This window comes from Vombatus ursinus, unplaced genomic scaffold, assembly GCF_900497805.2.
Source record: "Vombatus ursinus unplaced genomic scaffold, bare-nosed wombat genome assembly UNPS02015398.1, whole genome shotgun sequence".
Taxonomy (NCBI): domain Eukaryota; kingdom Metazoa; phylum Chordata; class Mammalia; order Diprotodontia; family Vombatidae; genus Vombatus; species Vombatus ursinus.
Genome location: NW_020955176.1, coordinates 603,604 through 621,853, shown reverse-complemented (window position 1 = coordinate 621,853; position 18,250 = coordinate 603,604). Strand labels below are relative to the sequence as shown.

At 39.9% G+C, this 18,250-nt stretch overlaps 1 protein-coding gene across 1 annotated transcript in view; it reads right to left on the bottom strand.

The window, feature by feature from the left end:
• Positions 1-17,442: 17,442 nt before the first annotated feature.
• TMPRSS5 (transmembrane serine protease 5) overlaps positions 17,443-18,250 on the bottom strand; it is a 16,207-nt gene continuing 15,399 nt past the window's right edge. The window contains exon 13 of the mRNA XM_027847356.1: positions 17,443-17,646. Within this exon, the coding sequence (XP_027703157.1) occupies positions 17,570-17,646 (77 nt within the window). The 3' untranslated portion in view covers positions 17,443-17,569. The remainder of the gene's footprint in view (positions 17,647-18,250) is intronic.

Genomic DNA, 18,250 nt, shown 5'->3' with positions numbered 1-18,250 from the left:
TTCTGCAGTGTATGAAAGGATGCCAAGAATCTCGGGAAAGGATGTCCTATTCCGCATAACTCCCACAAGCTATGACAAGACCGAACAAGCCTAGCTTGTCCCTTTCTTTCGCCAGAAGGAATCTGCAGGGCCAGCTTCAAACAGTGAGGCCTTTTTGAAGGAGTGATACTTTTCTCCTTTGCTGTGCCTTTTCATTTAAATTAGTTTTTTAATTAACAAGCACTCCTTTTTTTCCTGCCTGCTTTCCTTTCCCAAATCAACAACAACAACAAAACCACTTTTGTAACAATAGTCGAGCAAAGCAAATTCCCACTTTGGCCTTGTCCAAACTGCATGTCTTATTCTGAATCTTAAGTCTATCATTTCTCTTTCAAGAAGTGAGCAGCAAGCTTCATTCTCAGTCCTCTGAAATCCTGCTTTGTCATGATATGAGTTGGAGTTCTCAAGTCTTTCCAAGTTGTTTTTCATTATAATGTTTTTGTCGTTGGCTACTTGGTTCTCCCAGTTCTTCTGACTTTACTCTGCATCAGTTCATTATTTCTCATGGGCCACTGAAATAATCCACTACCTGCATAAACTAAGCATGGATAGGTTGTTGTCAGCACTGATTGAGGGGATAGCCACCATGAGATCATTGGGGAATTGGAGTATTATTAGGTGTCTGTTATTTGTACTATTTGTAAAACAGGCAGCTAGGTGCCACAATGGGTAAAGTGCTAGGCTGCAATGAGGAAGACCTGTCTTCCTGAGTTTCAATGCAGCCTCATACACTTACTAGCTGTGTGACCTTGGGCAAGTCACTTAACTCTGCCTCAGTTTCCTCATCTGTTAAATGAGCTAGAGAAGGAAATGGCAAACCGCTCCAGTACCCTTGCCAAGAAAACCCCAAATGGGGTCATGATGAGTCAAACATAACTGAACAACAGCAACAATTTGTAAGACATGAAACTTTCTCTGACTTAGAACCATAGATTGAAAGCTAGAAAGGGACCTGTGAAGTCATCTGGTTCAATGGTCTCAAACTCCAATAGAAATGGATCTGTGGGAAATCAAGGAGATGCCCATCAATTAGGGAATAGCTAAACAAGTTGTGGTACATGATTATGATGGAATATGATTGTGCTATATGAAATGACAAGTAAGATGATTTCAGAAAAACTTGGAAAAACTTACATGAACTGATGCAAGGTGAAGTGACCAGAACCAGAATATCACACACAGTAACAGCAATATTGTATGAAGAAGTATTGTGAATGACTTAGCTATTCTCAGCAATACAATGATCCAAGACAATCCCAAAGGATCCACCTCCAGAGAAAGAAGTAATGGCATCTAAATACAGACTGAAACATACTATTTTTCACTTTCTTTCTTTCCTTGTTGGAGTTTTCTTATATAAAATGATTAATATGGAAATGGTTTACATGATTACACATGTATAATCTATATCAGATTGCCGACTATCTCAGGGGAGGTGTCTGGGAGGAAAGGAGAGATAGAATTTGGAACTCAAAACTTTTTTTAAAATGTTAAAAAATTGTTTTAACATGTTATTGGGGAAAAATAAAAAATTATTTTAAAAAAAGAAATGGATGTCCGCAGGCTATATATTGACTTTAAAAAACACAAATTGACATCTATATTGTATTACATTTTTATTTATTTTGTTAAACATTTCCCAATCACATCTTACTTTGGTTCTGGCTTCACAAGTGTGACACCTCTGGTCTAGTTCAGTTTCCTCAGAGTGATTTGCCCATACAGGGAGTAAAGAAGCATTGCTAGAATATGAACCTAGAAAAGGATGAACTGGTAAATGTTTAACAACCAGCTTTCTAAAAATGCAAATCCCATCTTTGATTTTTATCTGCATTACTATCATTTTCTCCATCACTTTCTTAACTGTAGACAATCAATAGAACAGTCAATCTTGATTTGTTAGGTTTATTGATTTCCAAGGTATAAATGCTCACACTGAAAAATTAAAAATTTGGTTTTTGCTGATTTAGCTACCTATAACACCCTGGAACTTAGGTATTTTGGCTCCAAATCCAGTTTTTTGCCACTACACAACTAAGCACATAGTAAGTACTTAATGATGGCACATAGTAAGTACTTAACTGATAGCAAAAAGTGAAGGGGAATTAAGTGAAGAAAGTAAAGAGCAATTAAGAAGCCTCTTGAGGAGTGTGAAAAAGAAGAGTGTAAAAACTGGCTTCAAGTTTAACATTAAAAAAAAAAATCTAAGATCTTGGCAACTGTTCCCATCATTTCCTGGCAAATAGAGAGAGAAGAATTAAAAGCAGTGTCAGATTTTATATTCTTGGGTTCAAAAATCACCACAGAAGGTGACTACAGCCAAGAAATTAAAAGATGTTTGCTACTTAAAAGAAAAGCTATGGCAAATCTGGACAGCATACTAAAAAGCAGAGACATCACCTTGCCAACAAATGTCCATATAGTCAAAGTTATGGTTTTCCCCGTAGCAATGTATGGCTGTGAGAACTGGATGTTAAGGAAAGCTGAGCACCACAGAATTGAAGCTTTTGAATTGTGGTGCTGGAGAAGACTTTTGAGAGTTCCTTGGACAACAAGGAGATTCAATCAGTCAACACTTAAAGAAATTAATTCAGGCTATTCCCTGGAAAGTCAAATACTGAAACTGAAGTTTAACTATTTTGTCCACATAATGAGAAGACTGGACTCATTGGAAAAGACCCTGATGTTGGGACAGATTGAAAGCAAAAGGAAAAAATATGGCAGAGGATGAAATGTATACATAGTGCCATGGAAGCAATGAACAAGAACTTGGATAGACTTCAAGAAATAGTGGAGGAAAGAAGGGCCATGGGGTCATGAAGAGTCAGACATGACTGAATGACTGAACAAAAAGTACTTAAGAAACCTTGAACTAACTTGGACCACAGCCTGTGCATTCCAACAACTAGCAAAAAGGTTGGGAAAATTCTGAAATGCCTTATTCAAAGGGTAGCTTTCTACATAATTAGAAAAGGAAGCAGCAATTGACACAAGCTAGCATGGGTTTATTGAGATCCTCAGTTTCCTCCTTTGTGAAATGAAGAAGCTGGACTGGATCAGTGGTATCCAACTCAAACAGAAATGAGGACCCCTAAACCATATATAAGGATCCTTGTGTGCTGCATATTGACATAGCACATATTTGCATATTTAATTTTTTGTTAATACATTAAAATCAGATAGGAATTACATTTTCATCTGGTTCAGGCCACACTTGGCAGCAGCCCATGAGCCATGTGTTGCACATCTCTGAAACTAGTTGAATTCTTATGTCACTTTCAGCTCTTAAATCTGAGGAGCCTGATAATTCATATCACGTTTCTCATTTCCTTTTATGCTGGGGTTATTCGATGGGTAAATCAGGGAAATCTGTTGAAACCAGATTTAAACAAAGCATTTTTCATAATATCCTGGTAAACAAAATGGAGAAATGAAGATGAAATGCTAACATAGTTAAGTGGATTTTAAACCACCTGAATGAACAGATTAAAAAATATTCTTTAATAAGTTAGCAATGTGGAAGGAGTTTTTAAGGAGAGGCAGTGTGGCATAGTGGATAAAGAGTTGAACCTGAAGTCAAGCAGACCTGGGTCCTAAATACATCTCTGAAACTTACTAGCTATGTGATCTTTCTGAGTTTCAGTTTCCACATTTATAAAATGGGTATAATAATACCTGTAGTTCCAGCTCACATCCAATGAATTGGCAAACATAAAGGAAAACAGCAATTGCTGAAAAGTCTGTGAGAAGACAGACACATCAATGAATGATTGGTGGAACTGTGAATTGGATCAACTGTTAGGCATATATATGATACCAAGGCAGTAGAGAAAAGATAAACTATATATACCAGAATATATATAATAGCATTAACAAGAATGGAAAAGAAATAGATGCCTATCATTTGGAGGACAGTAGAAAAATGTGGCTTATGAATGTAATGCCATAGAAAGTGATGAATGTGACATTCAGAGAAGTAGAGACAGATTTGCACGAACTGATGGAGACTGAAATGAGCAGAACCAGAACAGTTTATGCTATGACCACAATAATAATGTGAAGGGAAACAACTTTAAAAGGTCTAAGAAATCTGCCCAATTAGTACTTTAGACATGGCCAATGTGTTCATTTGTTTTGTTTGACTATCCATCTTTATTACAAGGGAGGGCTTCTACTTGGAGTGAAAGGCAGTGAGTTGATGGATAGTGACAGTCATAAAAAAAAGAATCAATAAAACATCTCACAGAAGAAAAAGTGCATAATGGGATGTAAACAGAGCGATTTTGCTACTACCTTGTGAAAATCTGTATGCACATGTATATATGTAAATATAATATATAAATATGTATATGATATAAATACATATACACATATGTATGCACACACATACACACACATGTGACTTTTGGAACACCCTGTATTGATTGGTTGGTTGTTGTCATTCATGCTCAAATCAGACCAAAATTACATGATTGTATCAAGGCCAAGTTACAGTGTGTCCAGCTGTGGCTGATCAGGCCAATATAAGCTCAGAAGGTTCAGCCACAGGTCAGGCACAAGTAGTCCACGTGACTATTTGGAATGGAGATGTCTAAATTTGCACGCATCACATTCCTTTTGAGCTATTGCAATTCTGCTTTGCTCACAGAGCAAGCACTTTCTTTGATGCAGACAAACCATGCTGGGTGGTCCTGTGCCAGTGTCTCCCATGTCTCACAATCAATTCCTAAGTTCTTCAGATAGACCCCAAGAGTATCCTTATATCACTTCTTCTGATCTCTGTGTGAGTACTTGCCTTGTGTGAGTTCTCTGTAAAATAGTCTTAGGCAAATGTACATTTGGCATTCAAACAGCATGACCAGCCCATCAGAGTTGCTCTCTCTGAAACAGAGTATGAATGCTTGGTAGTTCAGCTTGAGAAAGGACCTCAGTGTCCAATACCTTGTCTTGCCAGGTGATCTTCAGAATCTTCCTAAGACAATTCGAATGGAAGCAATTTAGTTTCTTGGCATGGCGCTAGGATATTAGCCAGGTTTCACAGGGATACATCAGTGAGGTTAGCACAATGGATCTGTAAACCTCAGTTTGGTGGGCAGCCTAATACCTCTTCTCTCCCACACTTTCCTTTGGAGCCTCCCAAACACTGAGCTAGTTCTGGCAATGTGTGCATCAACCTCATCATCTGTGTGTATATCCCTGGAAAGTATACTGCCAAGGTAAATGAACTTATCCACAGTATTCAAAATTTTTCCATTTGCTGTAGCTGAGAGTTCCACACATGGATAGGCTGGTGAAGAACCTCTATTTTCTTGGTGTTAATTGTAAGGGATGTGGCAGGGAATTGTTACACACTCTGTTGCTTGTCGGCCTCAGTGTCTGCACTGAGTGCACAACCATACACAAACAAAAAGTCACTCACCAACTCTCCCTCCGCTTTAGTCTTGGCTTGTAGCCTTTTCAAGTTAAGTAATTTACTGTCAGTGCAGTAGCAGACCTTGATGTCATTTTCATCTTCGTTGAAGGTGTCTGACAACACTGCTAAAAATATCATGCTAAAAAGCATGGGAGCAAGCACAGACCTACTTCACTCCATTGGTGATTGGGAAAACTGGAGAGCATCATCCATTATCAGAAACTGTGCAAGCATGCCATCGTGGAACTGGCAAACAATATTGATGAACTTTTCCAGACAACCAAATTTTGACATAATTTTCCATAAGCCCTCACCACTGACTGTATCAAAAGCCTCGGTCAGATCGAGGAACATTGTGTACAGACCTCTGTTCTGCTCCTGACATTTTTCCTGGAGTTGTCAGGGAGCAAACACCACATTAACTGTTCCTCAGCCCTTTATGAAACCACACTGGCTCTCAGGTAGACAACTATCTTCCAGGTGAAGGATAAGCCTATTAAGAGAGGACTCTGACAAGAATCTTGTTAGCAGTGACTAAGAAAGACCTGTGATTGTCACAGGAAAATCTGTTTCCTTTACCTTTGTAGAGGTGGATAATAGAGGCATCCTTGAACTCCTGGGGGATAACCTCCTCCTGTCATATAACCCAGAAAATTTCAGTCAGCTTTTGTATGAGCAATGCATCTTTTACCTCATAAATTTCAGCTGGAATAGAATCAGCACCAGGTGCTCTGCCACAAGAGAAGATATTAATGGCACTCAAAACTGGTTTTTCTTTTTCTTTTCTTTTTTTTTTTTTTTGGCTAGGCAATGAGGTTAAGTGACTTGCCCAGGGTCACACAGCTAGTGTCAAGTGTCTGAGGCTGAATTTGAACTCAGGTCCTCCTGACTCCAGGGCTGGTGCTATATTCACTCAAAACCTGTTTTTCAATTGGAAGTTTGGCTACAGAGGGATTGACTTCAACCTGAGGTAAACGGTCAATGCCTTCAGCATTGATTGATGACAGTCTATTGAGAACACTATGGAAGTGCTAACCCCATCTCTCCAAGATCATGTCCTAATCACTAGTCAATGTGGCTCTTTCAGCACTGAGTAGTTGAGATGCACCATAGGTCTTTGGCCCATAAATAGCCATTAGGTCATCATAAAAGTGCTTTGGAATGTTACTATCAGTATGAAACTGAATTTCATCTGCCTTCTTACTAAGAATCCTGCATCTCTGTAAGCTTCACTTGCACTTTACTTTTGATGGAGTTAAATACTGCCTTCTTAGAGACAGATGAACTATCCTACTGGTAAACCTTGTGGAGTTCTCGTTTTTTCATTTAGTAGTTTTAGAATTTCTCCATCATGCTAATCAAGCCAATCTTGATGTTTGCAAGTGTTCTGGCCCAATTGAGTAAATACAGAGCTGTACACCAAATCTCTGAAAGCTGCCCATTCCTTTTCTGCTCCACGGTTGCCAACTGTGTGTTAGCTCAACTTTCCCTTCAAGTTAGCAACAAACTGTTCACACACAGAGAATCACTTTAATCTGTTGACATTAAGTCTTCTGGTGGTCATCTTGACTTGGGACACTGCTTTTGTTGAAAGTTAATCTTGGAGAGAGTAAGCCTATGATCAGTCCAGCACTCTGTACCACATATATCACCTTTATCGCTCTCACATCCTGTCTGCTCTTCTTGCAATTACATCAATTACATGGTCTATTAAATGCCAATGTTTGCTGTGAGAGTGTATCCATAAAATTTTATTGCATTTAGGTAAACAGAAGACAATGTTGGTGATGAGAAGGTCATGAGATGCACAAGTCTTCAGTATTAAGTGATCATTGTTGTTGCTATTTCTGACTCCATTCCTCCCAAGGACTCCCTGCCATGTCTGATAGTCTGTGCCTACTCTAGCATTAAAATCACCCAGAATTACAAGCCTGTCCTCTTTTGGTACACTGATGATGAGGGTCTCCAGTTCTTCATAAAATTTTTCTTTGACCTCATCAGGGTTCATTACATTGGGAGCATATGCACTGATGATGGTGGCATAGTATTTTCCTACAAATGGCAATCACGTTATCATGAGCCTATCATTCACTCCTTTTGGGAGGCATATAAGTTTGTTGACTAGACTAGTTTTGATTGCAAAACCTGCACCAGCTTCATGGCACTCCTCTTCACTGCAGCCACTCCAAAAAAAACATGTATCCATCTCCAACTTCAGTAAGCTGGCCATCATTTGCCAGCCTTGTTTCACTCAGGGCTATTTGGATGTGATGCCTGCTGAGTTCTCTTGCAACAAAAGCTATTTATCTTTCAGGTTAACAGATTTCATGTTATCCATAAGCATGCATACATCCCATGTACAAGTGGTGAGTGGAATCATCTTCACAAATGTTTCTGTACATTTTTTATGTTTTAACTACAGAGTAGTATCCCTGCCTGCCACAGTAAGCAGACCAGGGTTAGGTTAGATGAAGCAGACAATTTTTAGGGTACCTTTTCTAGCCCTTTCCTCACAGCAGGTAGTGAGCAGTGTGGTCCATAAAAAAGGCTGCTCAGACACCCAGAAGGCTGCCAAATCCACTGCTGCTTCAGTTCAGTGAGAAGACAACCTTATGGCCTGGGCCGCCTATGTGCAGGGTTTGACTACAGCTCCCAATGTATCTGCACCTGCTGCTTTGTCACTAACCTATTATCACAAGACTTTGAAGTATGCAAAAATGGTAAAATGGTATGGGTGATGCCTTTTAACTTGCACATAAATTGGATTTAAGTGAGGCAGAGTTGCACAAGTCATCAGCCTCGCTCCCTCTTCCAGAGCCATCAGAGTTCAGTGACAAGACAAAAGTCAAGATGTCTGGTGATAGCTCAGGATGCAGTGAACAACCTTGGCATCTCTGATGTCCAACCATGCTCTAAGCACAACATGGAACCTGCTTCCAATACCTCCATGGTCCATTGGAACAAATTATTCGCATTCACGTATTCCACTAGAGAAGTCTTCACGTGCTTGTGGTACACAACGCCCCCAACTCAAACACTCCCCTAACTCACTGACAGGTTTGAGGCCCCTCCACCTGGTATAGTCCATCTGCCAAAACAGTTTACTGGGGTATAGTTACTGTGCATGCTTCAGCCTCTTGGTGACACAGGTAGGAATTTAATGAGTCAGGTATATGCCAAAGGTGGAAAGTAGCGCTGAAAAGGGCTCAGCAGCCCTCACACCAGAGGTACTAGTCTTCCCTGAACACTTGTGCTTCCCAGAACACCATATACATTTATATGTATGTATGTATATGTATTTATATGTACATATACACACATATTTTATTTTTATTTATACATATATTATACATGTACACATATAATATATATATATTTTTAAAATACATAAGGTCCCAGTTTCTTATACATTCTCTTCCCTTTTCTATATATCTTAAAATATTTGCATTTGTTGATAGTTGAATTCAGAATAAAAATTTTAAAAATATAAAGTGACTATATTATGCCCTTCCCCTTCTTGCAAGACTCAGAGGAGATAATCCATATGCTTTTCAAACCTTGGTTATGTAAAAGTCAGCTATTATCATTCACTGAATGCCACAGGGCTCTGTCTGTGACCCTGTTAATAGTTTACTTTTATGTAGGGGGTGTGTGTGTGTGTGTGTGTGTGTGTGTGTGTGTGTGTATTGCCTGTGCTGGTTATAAGTATGTCCACGTGGATTTGTTTAGATGTGGTTTGAAGGAAGATGTGAATAGATATCTCTAGAGACCCTTTTTCCAAAGGAGACTTTGATTCCTGCCAGGAGGGAGCAGGAGATTGGGGCTGCAAAGCTGCCCTCCTTATTCTCCTCAGAAAAGAAGTACCAGGCTAGAATTACAACTATCCTCAACAATATTAATCTAGAGAGAATAATTTTTAGGTTCAAGCTGTGATCCTGGTCATTATCTTTTTAATAGGGAAGGAATGCCCCCAGCTATGTATGCAAGCACTTGCCATCAAATGCCAATTACACAAAGACACATAATAGATATCAAATAAACCCATTGATTCAAGCTAATAGCAAAGAAAAATCAGAGAACTTCTACAAATTAGAATATGACAGATATTACACAGCATGAATGCACTCTCCCACTAGGAGAGTTCAACCAAGGGAAGAATCCTCAATCTCACCCAAGGAGAGATTCTCCCCCCCACACCTTAAAGTCACAAAACTGAGTCTTTAGCATGGTAGTTGGGAACAGGGACACAAGTGAGACACCAGCTCCTTTGCATGTTGGCTTCTCTCCCTCCAGGGACTTTTCCCTAAAGGGAGCCCAGAACTGTGTGTCCTCTCTCAAAGCCTGTTGTCAGAAGAGCTGGGATCTCTCCTCTTCCAAGCTCTCAAAAACCCCAACCTCCATCCAATCACTAGTTATACTGACATTGCACTTTATGGTTTACAAAGCTGTAAGCATGATCTCATTTAAGCCTCACAACAACTGTGTGGAATAGGGAGTGCCAATATTATTCGCTTCATTTTACAGATACGGACACTGAAGCACAAAGATTTCAGGGGCACACAACTAGTAAACAAGAGTTGGTGCTCAAACCTGAATTTCTGACCTCTCCATTATACAACAGCTTCCCTGTTTCATTCAACGGTTTCATCAATCAGTCGTTCTAATGAATGAAGCCATAGATAGTAGGCTTATCAGATTTTGAGGCTGGGAGAGAGATCAAATATGTCATATAACAGAATCATGATTCATAAAGATCTCCAAGGTTTCTTCCAGCTCGAAATCGATGATGCTAAGTATTCCAATGGAGAGGTTGTTTGGAGGTAGGGGATAGCCCTAAGAGTCAGAAAGACCTGGGTTTGAGCAGCTCTGTTGTGCACCACCCTGTTCTAGGTCACAGATTCAGGGTAAAGAGGAGTGATCCATAGCGCATGTGCTCTAGCTGTGTACTGAGCAAGGAATATGTTTCAGAAGCAAACCACAGCAGTTCATCTCTGATCCCAAAAGCAGAGTGAGGGCTAGCCTCCAACACAATCTGGATGCATGGCAGTAGGATAACCAGGGCTGAGGGCCTTCATTTATTGGGGAGCCTGCAGCCCAGTCTTTCTAGACATATAAAGACTCTTAGCAGGCTAATAGTGGCTGAGTACAGCAACATTCTATTGATTCCCAACTTATCTCAGGGATAAGCCAAGAAACCCTTGGAGGGCTCAGACCAGGAGGACTGTGAGCAGATCCTGCTGTGGATGACATCACTTTGGGAGCACTGAAAAACTGCAGGCCCCCAACCTGAGCTGTGAAAGTAACAGAAGGATGTAAGAGGACAGAAGCTCTGGCCAAACATCCCCTGCCTCTCCCCAAAAGGGTGCAGAGACCTATACTAACATTAAGTTGAAAGTCAGGAAGTAGGCTGCAAGAATGTGCAAAATAAATAAATAAACAAATGAACCAACAAACAAAAGAATGAATACATACACAAATAAAGAGCTATTATGGCAACAGAGAAGCTCAAGACAAACTCAGAAGGAAAAAAAAGTGACTAGGAAACCTCTACAGTCAAAACCTCAAAGAAAAAAAATACATCTTGGACACAAGTCCAACAAGAATTTCTAGATGAGTTAAAGTAAGAGTTTAAAAAAGAGTGAAAGTTAGGGAAGAAAGATATGAAAAGAGAATTAACAACTTGGGAAAAGAGGAACAAAACCTTAGTGAAGAATATAGCTCCTTGAAAATTAGAATTGAACAGATGAAAGCTAATGACTCCATGAGACAACAAGAAATAATTTAAAAAAAAGTTAAAAGACTGAAAAAATAGAAAGGAATGTGAAGTATCTCATAGGAAAAACAAGTGAACTGAAAAACATGTTGAAGAGAGATAATTTAAGAATTACTGGAGAACCTGAAAAAAGGAACCTAAATGTCCTATCTCAAAAAATTATAAAAGAAAACTTTCCACGTGTCTTAGGACCAGAAGGTAAAGTAGAAATAGAGAGAATCTGCCAATCACCGTATAAAGAAACCCCAAAATGAAAAAAATAATGAACCCTGTTTTGGACTGAATTAGAAAGAGCACTGAGTCCAGAATAAGGGACATGATATTCCTGCTGTACTCTGTCCTGGTCAGAACAAATCTAAAGTATGATGTTCAGTTCTAGGTACCACATTTAAGGAAAGACATTAACAAGTTGATATTCCATCCAGGGGAGGATAACCAACATGGTGAGGGGCCTTGTGATCATGCCACATCAATCAACAAATACTTATTAACATCCTACTATGTACTAGGTACAAACACAATAAACAAAACAATCCCTGCTTGAAACAAGCTTACATTCCAATGGGGGAGATGAGTACCTATGTAATTATATCAAGAATAGATACTGAGAAAATAAATACATGACAAATGTTGGAGGAGATGTGAAAAAATTGGGGCACTAATACACTGTTAGTGAAACTGTGAACTGATCCAACCATTTTGGAAACCAATCTGGAATTATGCCCAAAGAATTATAAAACTGCGTATACCGCTCACCCAAGCAATACCACTATTAGGTCTATTTCCCAAGGTGATCAGGGGAAAAGGAAAAGAACTCATATATTCTAAAATATTCATAGTAGCTCTTTCTATGGTAACAAAGAACTGGAAATTGAGGGGATGTCCATCAATTGTGGAATGACTGAACAAGTTTTGGTAAATGGTTGTGATGGAATACTATTGTGCTGTAAGAAAGAATGAGCAGGTTGATTTTAGAAAACATGGAAAGATTTACTTGAAATAATAGAGTGAAATGAGCAGAACCAAGAGAACACAGTATACAGTAACACCAATAGTGTTTGAAGAATATCTGTAAAAAGGGGCAGCTAGGTGGCGCAGTGGATAGAGCACTGGCCCTGAAGTCAGGAGGACCTGAGTTCAAATTCAACCTCAGACCAAACACTTGATGCATACTAGCTGTGTGACCCTGGGCAAGTCACTTAACCCCAATTGCCTAAAAAAAATAAATAAATGAATAGAGAATATCTGTAAATAACTAGGTTATTCTTAGTATTACAAATATTCAAATCAACTACAAAGTACCTATGAATGAAGAAGCTCTCTGCCTCTGGAGAAAGAACTGACAAATAGAAGTATGCATAGTATTGTGTGAGTGTGTATGTATATTTATATATGTGTGTGTATGTGTATATGTACATGTGTGTACGTATATGTATGTATGTGTTTAAGTTCTAAATTGTGTCCCTCCCTCCCCTCCCACACTAGAGAAGACTACCATTTCACATACACACAAGTAGGATGGAGGAAATAATATTTGTACTACTTACCTCACAGGGAGATTGTGAAGTAAGTTCTCTAGATTTCAGTGAGACTCTGTGTCTAGGTGAGAACTCTCAATCTGGAACATTATGGCCTGAGAGTGGGCCTTCAAAGGTGGGAAAATCAAACACAAGAGCAAGGCAGACATCTCATATTAATAGGTAGTGATGAAGAGAAAAAACTAAAGGACTCCGACTTGAAGCAATGTAATATAGGGGGTAATATAGGGGAGTCAATGATCCAGGTGAGGAGTTTCTCCAATTAACCGAATAAAATGGCAGGGCATGAGACATTGAGCACAGGCACCTGAGAGGTGTGTCCTTGAGGAATGGAAGCCTCCCACAAATGGGGCTTCTGAGAGTACCTCCTTGCTGACTAACTGACTGAAAATCAGCCACCCTTCCCATGGCCTATGACCGGGAGCTGGTCAGTCTCTTGAGGACTTCATTTTTGCCTGCTTTTGGAATGCAGCAAGTTAAGGGGGAGGCAGAAATCCTTTCCCCCCAAAAATGCAATTTATGGCCACTTACAACCAGAGCACTAGGGCTTTCACTGTCTGAGAGGAAAGAAACTGAAAGCAGGCTTTTCCAACTTAACTTATAACTGGTGCACTGAGAGGTTTCTTTAGCAAAAATGTACATGTCTACTCAGCTCAAGAGGGCAATTCCAGCTTTGGCAGGTACCTTGGGTACAGCCCTCATGCAAGGGTTTCTGCATTTGAGAGTTCAACACTGAATCAGAGAGGGGAGGGGTGGGAGAGAGACAGAGACAGAAAGAGAAAGACAGAGATAGAAAGAGAGAGATAGAGACAGAGACAGAAAGAGAGACAGAAACAGAGATAGAGACAGACAGTGATACAGAGACAGAGAGAAAGTTACAGAAACAGTACAGTCTCAGTGAAATCAGGTCTTTGTTCAACAGTCTCCAAACTGTGTTTGCCTTCCGTGGGGCAAGGAGTCTAAACCACAAGTTGATGACCACAATAGCCACGTTTCCAGACAATGAGATGGCAGTGGTAGCTGCTTAAGGCACAGCAAGCAGAGGGGAGGATCTTCTGGTAACGAATATGCATTCGCTCCTTCCTCCTCCTCTTATAACTGCAAAAAAAAAAATGCTGATAAACTTACAAGATTGTGTTCCAAAATGCTAATTGCATTTCCTTGTGTAAGCACCATAAAAAATTCATTGTGGTTTTTAGCAACAAGATGCCAATTGTATTTTAAGAGCCTAGAAACAAAAAGTGAGGTCTCGGGGGTATATAAGCTGTTATCCAAAGAAAATGCAAACTATATAGATAATTAGAAAGAAAATTAGAGCCTTTCTCAGAATTCGAGAGACAAAATAGGGATCAAAGGTTGTATGATGGAGTGGATCAAGCATCACACTTGGAGTCAGGAATACCTGAGTTTAAATCCTGTGTCAGACACTTGCTAGCTGTGTAATCATGGACAAATCCCTTAACTTGTCTGAGTCTCAGTTTCCTCATCTGTAAAATGAGGGGATTGAACTCCATGGGCTCTAAGGTCCTTTCCAAATCTAAATATAAAATCCTATGAATCACAGAATCTCAGAGCTGGACAGGCTTCAGAAGTCTTCTAATTTAAGCCATGCTTCAATAAGATTCCTCTCTACAACATACTTGATAAATGGGCATCCAGCTTCTGGATTGATAAGGAATCTACCACCTTCACAGGTTCAATCCATGGCTAATATTTCTGCCCTCTGAGATCAAGAAGTCTTGTGACAGTTCCTCAAATATTTCAAGACAACTATCATCCCACCTCTCTCAAGTTTTCTTCTCCAAGCAAAATCTTTATATGGCATGATTTCTAGTCTTCTTACCCACCCTAGCCACCCTCCAAATTTGTCAGTGTGCTTTCTAAAATGTGGTGTCCAGAACTGAGCTCAAAACTCCAGATATGATCTAACCAGGGCAGAGTACAATAGATCTATCATTCCCTTGTTCTGAACACTTTTGTTGTTTGGTCATCTTCAGTCAAGTCCAACTTTTCATGACCCCATCTGGAGTTTTCCTGGCAAAGATATTGAAGTGGTTTGCCATTTCCTTCTTGAGGTCATTTTACAGCTGAAGAAACTGAGGCAAACAGGGTTAAGTGACTTGCCCAAAATCACATAGCTAGTAAGTGTCTCAGGCAGATTTGAACTCAGTCTTCCTGCCTCCAGGCCTGGCACTCCACGCACCTAGCTGCCCTATCTGAACACTACCTTTCTACTAATATAGCCAAAAATGACACTATTGATTCAGATTGAGTTTGCTCTCCACCTTCAATTATTTTTCATATGTATCATATAATCATTATTGTCATTTCTACCTCACATGCAACCCTTTTTCTCTACTCACACCTTCATTACTTCTTGCCTAGATTATTTCAATAGCCTCCCAATTGGTCTCCATAGCACAAGCATCAATCCTGCACTCTGCTGCCAGAGTGATTTTTCTTAAATAAAAATCTGTCCACATCATTCCCCTACTCAATAACCTATAGTGGCTCCCTATTGCTAATGAAAATAATAATAAAAATATAATATATAAGCTCCTCTGTTTAACTTTCCCCAACCCTTCACAACATGGCCCCAATCTTTTTTCCAGCCTCATTGTTCTCCTTTCTTACACTCCATGATCCAGCAAAACTGGCCTTCTCTATGGTCCTCACATATGACAGTCTTATCCCATTTCCACTAGCCATCCTGGATACCTGGAATGTGCTCCTTCTTCACCTCTGCCTCATAGAGACCTTCTCTTCCTTCCAGACAAAGATTATTTATTGCTTTCTAAATAAAGCCTTTTTGGATCCCCTTGTCTACCGGTACCCTTCTCCTCCCCCAAACTACCATGAATTTAGCTTCTTTGACTTTATTTGTATTTATTCTGCACAAACCTGTATAGGTTTCTGTCGTCTTCACCATTCAAATATGTCTTTGTGAGGAGGGATTGTTCCTTCTATTGTTTTTGTATTCCCAGTGCCTAGGACAGGACTAGCACAATGTAAATATTTAATATTGGACTGAAATGAATTTTTGAATCATCAACAAATATTGACAACTACTAGTGGCACACAACTGTCCTAAGCACTTAGGATATAAAGACAAAAAACAAACAGTTCCTGTCCTCAAGGAGTTTATATTCTATTGCAGGAAAACTATATGAATACAAGTAAATATAAACAGAAAGTAATTTGAAAGGGGATTAGAACCAATAGCTGGGAGATCAAAGAAGGCTTCTTTTAGCAGGAGGCTCTTGACTTGACCCTTGAAGGGAGCTAGTGGTTCCAAGTGTCATAGGGGGAGGGGATTCATCCTTGGCATGGGAGACAACTTGTACAAACTTATACAAAGGCATGAAGGCAGGATATGGGATGTTGTGTATGAGAAGAGCAAGTGGGCCAGTTTTATTGGAAGATGGAGTACATGAAGAAAAGACATGTATGATCAGCCTGGAAAGATCAGCTTGAGCTGGATTGTTAAAGGCTTTAAGTATAAAACATAGGAGTTTGTACTATTTTATCTCAAGGTAATAGTGAGCTACTGAGGCTCCATGAGCAAGGGAGTACCATGGGCAGATCTGTGGTTTGGGAATGTCAATTTGGTGTTATGTGAAAGACGGGTCAGGGGGCAGCTAAGTGGCACAGTGGATAGAGCTCCAGCCTTGGAGTCAGGAGGACCTGAGTTCAAATCCAGCCTCAGACATATAACACTTACTAGCTGTGTGACCCTGGGTAAGTCACTTAACCCCAGTGCCTACCCCAAAAGAAAAAAAAAGATGGGTCAGAAAAAAAGGGAAACTGGACGCAGGGAAGACAACTAGGGGAAACTGTGATAGTTCCTAAGAGAGGTGAGGGTTTGAATTACAGTGGTAACCAAGTAGAGATATAAAGATGGATATGAGAGCTATCAGGGAGGTATAATCTACGTGACTCCTTTGCCCTATATCTGTATTGCTGACTCTTTGAACCCAAGTGTAGGATTTTACATTTATCCCCATTAACTTTCATCTAATTTGGCCCATTCTAGCTGCAGATATCTTTTCTTATAATGTATACCAAGAGAACACAAGCTCTCTGGAGGCAAACAATTGATTTGTTTTTTGTTTTGGTTTTTTGGTCTTCATAGGTCCATGCATACAGTAGACACTGAATAAGCATTTGGTTATTTATTCTACCTTAGCATTCTATTCAGCCTTCTTTTTTTTTGTCTTTGTACATCCAACATCTAAATAAGCACTTGTTGACCGATCCAAGGAGAAATAGGACAAATCTGGGAGGCAGCAGTAAGAGGACTCTAAACCAATGATACAAAGCCATTCATTCAAAGTCACACAAATAATGGTAGAGAAAGGACTAGAACTCAGATGTTTGGGTCTTCAGTCCACAACACACAACTACCCTGGTAGGAATCTACCTCCTAAACACACACACACACACACACACACACACACACACACACACACACAGAGGGAGATTCAGGGTAGTGGGAAGAGTAGAATCATTCTGATTTATTAGGTGCAGAATATACTGGCTCAGTTTACAGCTGCCCAAGCTCTCTTACTCTTCTACAGTCTCTCGTATCCTTCCTTTAATACATTTGATCACCATACCTTTGAGGACTAACTCACCAAGACAGACACATACCATCACCCCATCCCACCCCCACCTTCTAGAAGTACTCTTCTAGAAACCCTGAATCCAGGATTGGAGAAGTTCCATTAGGGATGTTTCTTTCATTCAGAAGGTACAACTGTGGGTTGCCTTGTCCACTGTGGGCTTCATCTAACTTAACAGTCACTGTCAAGCCAGGGGTGCCAAAAGACAGCCACCTTCTTCATCCACTGCTGTTGTTCCTTTACCTGTGGAGAGCCCCACACCTTCCCCCCACCATCAAGATCCAGTGAAACTGAGTCACAAGTCCCAGGGGTATATGTTTCCTTCCTTTAATTTCACCCTCCCTCCCCACACCTTGGAGACTCTTATAATGATTATAAGAAGAAGCTTCATGGCATAGGGGATAGAAAGCCAGCTTTAAGAGTTAGGAAGACCTGGGGTCAAGTCTTGTATCAAGCATATTCTGGCTGCTAACCATAGGCATGTCATTTAATGTCTTCAAGGTCTAGTCTCCTAGACTACAGTCACATTAGGAGTTCCCCACATTGATTATATATTTGCTGTTATTGTTCAGTTGTGTCCAACTCTTCATGACTCCCTTTGGGGTTTTCTTGGCAAAGAGACTGGAGTGGTTTGCCATTTCCTTATCCAGTTAATTTTACAGATGAAGAAACTGAGACAAACAGAGTTAAGTGACTTTCCCAGGATCATGCCGCTAAATAAGTGTCTAAGGCCAGATTTGAACTAAAGGAGATAAGTCTTCCTAACTCCAGGCCAAGCACTCTATCCATTCTGCCATGTACATACTAGGTACAGCCAAAGTAGTAGTAGTAGTAGTAGTAGTAGTAGTAGTAGTAGTAGTAGTAG